The 5,207-nt window shown below is 32.4% G+C and overlaps 1 protein-coding gene across 1 annotated transcript; it reads right to left on the bottom strand.

Moving 5' to 3' along the window:
* Positions 1–4,232: 4,232 nt before the first annotated feature.
* On the bottom strand, positions 4,233–4,589 carry LOC106691041 (protein GVQW3-like). Its single transcript, XM_014436684.1, has one exon. The coding sequence runs from the start codon at positions 4,587–4,589 to the stop codon at positions 4,233–4,235; it is 357 nt and encodes a 118-aa protein (XP_014292170.1).
* Positions 4,590–5,207: the final 618 nt, after the last annotated feature.

The following is a 5,207-nucleotide window of genomic DNA, read 5'->3' as shown; positions in this document are numbered from 1 at the left end:
AATACAAATGGGTCTTCTTAATGCCTCGCTTTAACCGACCGTTTATGTTGCCTGGTGTTTTGTAGGAAATGTAAGTAATCCTTCAGAGGTGGAGTATTCAGTCTAAAATACGACTTCCATTTCGCTTTGTTGTCCTGTATTTTCACCTGGTTAACTGTCCATGATAAATCAGTAGATTTTTTATCAAAAGAACTATATAAATGAGTTTTTTTTTGTAAAATTATGTCTATCGTTCGTAATCGAAAACAATTTTTCCTTCATTTGATTGTAATCTAGTTAATTTTTTTTAATGTTTTCCATTAATTTTTTTCAACCTCACAGAGAATGACTAAAATTTAAACGTGTACCATTTATTCATAGTTTGATGCACATCACCCCTGATCAAAAATGGGCAAAGGATAGCTATAGTTGAAACTTTCTTTTTTTTTTGTTATTTATCAAAAAAAACTTAATTTAATTGATAGATATTACAATCTGCCACACTATTGTGGGGAATAGGTGATAGTGATTAATGATCACATTCATACTAAAATAAAATAAGAATGAAAAAAATAAATAAAATCTCTCTTAAAATATGTACAAACAGAAGGATAAAGAAAACGAACATAATCAAACTATGTGTATGAAAAAATAAAATAATGTAATATCAAGTCACATTTACACTCTCATATACAATATTTACACAATCGACCACACGTGGGGGGTTGAGCAGAGCTCTTTGAGATCCCAGTGCATCCCAGCGGTAATAAGCCAGTGGAGGCTGAGCAAGTGCGCTAAAGCCGCAAACACTCAATTTGAGTGGAGAATCTAACCATTGCCAGAACTCCAATTGTCAATTTTTATTTCACAATACCTCTCTGGGCAACTGTCGTTTCAACCTTCTAGGTGGGTTGTAGGAATGGGTGAAACTAGATTAGGTTTGAACTAAAGGATTAGGATGGTTGGAAAGGCTTATATGGAATTTTAAGAATTTGCTTGGTATGACATCAAGAACAACAGGAAGGTCATGGTGTAGTGTCCTGTTTGAAACGTAATAGGGTACATTAAGGATGGTTCTAAGGATTTTGGATTGAAAGGATTGGATACGTTTGATGTTCGACGGTTTAGCTGTTCCCCAAAGTTCAAGTCCGTAGGCCCAGATAGGTTTGAGTATATTCTTATAAATTAGTAGTTTGTTTTCTAGTGAGAGATGAGAGGTCCGGCTGAGCAGTCGGTATAGTTGGCTGAATCGTCTGTTGAGTTCTTGTCTTTTAAGTCTAGTATGTTGGTTCCAGGTTAGTCTTTTGTCTAAGATGAATCTAAGGTATCGCACTATGTCGGATCTGGGTAGAGGAATATAATTATGAGTAACAGATTCCAGAGATGGACAGAAGCTGCGGTGGAGAGTGAAAGTCTCATGGGTGCATTTCGATTTGTTGATTTTTATCCGACATTATAGTTGAAACTGATAGTTAATATATCCATGAATACCAACCTTAGTCATGTATGAACCATTGATAAATAAATATCGTATCCATGACAATTTTAGCTATTAGTTTCAAATATAGCTAATTTATTCCCTTCCCTGTCCCAGTTTAAACCAGCATGCAACTTTATCATCAAGTAAAGTGTACATAAGAAATATATATATATATATATTTAATTTAACTGATTAAATATTAACGATGGTAACAATGGCATAATGATGTTGTAAGAAGTAAAAAGATAAAAGCATTTATTTTTTATTTTTATCATCGTAATACATACTTTAACCTGAAACCATTTTATCTTCGTCCTTAAACATAATATTTTAAGAAATTCGAACAAAACGGGGAAAATGAAAAAAAAAAAATCGTATAGCGTTTTCTTTCTGAGATAGATCGTACTTAAATAAGGAATAATCCCATTAGAATAGCGTTATTAGCGTGAAACACAGAATTGCAACCGCAGTGTGGTTTATGATAAACTGTATTTATTTTAAATGAGAAGGAGGAATAGAGATCACGAAACGTTATGAACTATCTAAAACTACTATGAGCAGTCTACTATATATAAATAGTCTTCTAGACTGTCTTTAGACAGCTCTTTATGAATGCTTCAGAAGAATTCAGAGTCTAAAAAGATCATTAGGTGATTTTTTGAGCTGTTTGAATGGGAGAAGATAGAAACTCGCAGGAGGTGGTTGTTGGTTGTGTGACATTTCAAGAACTATAAATACATTGGGCAAAGGCTATGAAAGCTTCTTTTGTTGTGTGGAAGGCAGATTATCTGTAGATAACCCTCCTCTATGTAGTAATTACCAGAAAAGGAATAGTAGGAAAAAAAAGGCCTTCGTGAGTTATACTTAATTTTATTGATGGGCAATTAGTACATAGCACATGTGACACCGTACAAAAAAATTGATTGAAATGGTTCTTGTAAAAAAAAAAACACAAAAAAACTGTCCCTTATCTATTGCTTTTTGTTTGTTTAAACCAATAAACTATTCATTATAACATTATTATACAAAGTTATTTATAAAACCAGACGATACTACACAATAATTGTAGTCCACAGGAAAACCTATAGACGTAGTAGTTCACTTTATTTTTCTCAATAATTTTAAATTATTGATTACCATATGGCAAATGAAGGGCACCAGTTACATGTTCATATACTTAGGTATATATTAATATTGTTATATATATATATATATATTTTCAATAAAAGGGGTCAGAAAAAAAAAGTTGAGTAAACAAGAGTATCAAATGCTGTAATCATGGCTGAAAGTAAAGGTGTTAATTGAAACAAAACCAGTGTCATTTTCAATTACAATACATTTCTTGTTTGTTTTTAGATGGCGATTTAGGTTCGAATTGAGCTGCCTGTTTAGCCTCTAAGTATAATCATGCAAATTTGTGTGAAGTAGTTCAGTCTCTCAAACCAAAAATATGTTAATTTGAAAAAAAAAAATGAGATTATAATAATTTTATGACACGGTTTATAAAAAACATATTTGAGTAATATAACAGTTAAGTAGCTTAATCAATTTTTTTATTTAATTTCGTTGAAGCACTTTAGCTATATTAATCATACAATTAGTTACTAAACTAAAGCAATTATATTATCGTATTCAGGGAATTATATAATATTGATGATTATTGCATTGCCACCTAAATCAATTAATTATGAAACGTTAGTAATAATTGATTTCAAGTTACGTGGATAATTATTACTTAATGGCATTAATTATGAACTGTTCTAATTATTAGCATAAAATTATAATGAGCTTTTTTCTTCTTTTTTTTTTTTTTTTATACATTTTACTATTGTGAATACACTTTAAAGTCTCAAGTTAATTCAAGAATATAAGTTATAATTTTTCACTTAATAGTTTAAATACTACCTACACCTAAAAGAGAGATATAAAATTAAGCAAACTCCCAAAGCAACAATAATATTTATTTGAAGGATTTCTTTTTTCTAGTGCTGTACATTGGTCAAATAATCGGTCATCACTCCTCTGCATTTTATCCAAACCATTTATCCTTCGGTTATATGCAATTTGGGGTAGTTTATGAATTCCTAATCCTATTGAAATTTTTGTGTAGATTAGTTTAGTTGTGATGAAGTTATTGTTATTTTTTAAATTAATATGCATGGGTGATTTGAAACGTTCTCGGAATGTTCTAGAAAGAAGTGTCTTATCTCGGTGGAACTGCTTTTATTTTTTAACATAGTCTCTCTGTAGACTAATGCATTTGGTCCAGCGATGTTCCAATACCTTGATCCTATCTCGAAAATGAGATTCCTCTAGGCCTGCAAAATTCGGTTGTAAGTTCTTCTGCTGTAGGAAATCTCCGTCCATTTAGGAAAATTTTCAGCTCGGGGAAGAGATGAAAACGTGATGGTACCATATCAGGTGAATAAGGAGGATATGACAACAATTCGTACCTCAGTTCATGAAGTTTTGCCATGGCAATAGAACTTGTGTGGGGCCGGGCGCGTTCCTGATGAAAGATGACTTTTCTTCTTGCCAAACCAGGCCTTTTTTCGCGTATCTTTTCCTGTAGTTGGTCCAGGAGGTTTGCATAGTATTGCCCCGTAATTGTTTTGCCAGTAGGCGGATAATCTATCAACAGAATGCCCTTTGCATTCCAGAAAATTGAGGCCTTTCCGTCCGAACGTACTGCCTTTGCTGTCTTTGGTGGTGGTGACTCAGCATGTTTCCACTGCCTTGAATGATGTTTTCTCTCTGGGGTATAGTAGTGGACTTAAGTTTCATCTGTGGTCACATACTGGTGCAAAAATCTGGTTCGTTTGTGTTCCAATGTCAAGAGCCGCGGCACCCATCTTGCGGATAATGTTTTCATTTCCAATTCTTCGGTTAAAATGTGAGATACCTGTTCAGATGACATCTCTACAGCTTTAGCAATCTCACGAACTTTTAGTCGACGATACTCCATGACCTTTTTAAGCACTTTTGCGATAAATTCTAGGGTCATAGCACTTTTTGGCCGTCCACTACGTGGATCATCATCTAAGTTTTCCCGATCAAATTTAAACTGTCCACTTTGCAACAGTTGAATATGAAGGAGAAGAGTCCCTCTGTGTGTTCTGAAAGTCGGCATGAATTTTTTGCTTTCATACCTTTTTTTACAAAGTACTTAATCACTATTCCGATAACTTTTCAAACCACCCTCGTAATATGGGGATATTATATGAAAACTATAAATATTTTATATATGGCAATTTTTTGTATTATATAAGTCCATCAGGATTGTCATATCACTAGATGTCAGAAAAAATGTATAAGTAATTATAAAAAAATAGTTAATAAGTAATGTGATATATTTTCAGATTTTGGTACAGGAAATGTGATACTTTTAATAACTGTGAAAGATAACACTCTTCCAAAATGTTAGATTATTGAACCTAATTTTCGGAAACTACCTATAGAATAAAAATTTCTAAGAGTGGATAAATCAGCACTTTTTATTACTTCTTCATCTTACACTATCATTTAAACAACGTTTCGGACAGTTTGCATATTACCAGTCCACTATTCGGGGCAAGGTACATTTAAATAAGTCAAAAAAGATGTAAATCAAAAATATGTTTTTTAATAATGAGAAAGTCAAGTGGTTGTACTAGTGACTAATGGAACTAAAAGAAAACTTGGACTTATATTCAAGATTTGATTGATTTATTAATGTTTCTTTTAATATTATATGTCTGACCTATTATAA

The sequence above is a fragment of the Halyomorpha halys genome, unplaced genomic scaffold, assembly GCF_000696795.3.
Source record: "Halyomorpha halys isolate HHAL.00 unplaced genomic scaffold, Hhal_1.1 Scaffold2047.1, whole genome shotgun sequence".
Taxonomy (NCBI): Eukaryota; Metazoa; Arthropoda; class Insecta; order Hemiptera; family Pentatomidae; genus Halyomorpha; species Halyomorpha halys.
The sequence above is the reverse complement of the archived record's forward strand: the minus strand, read 5'-3'. Positions and strand labels throughout refer to the sequence as shown.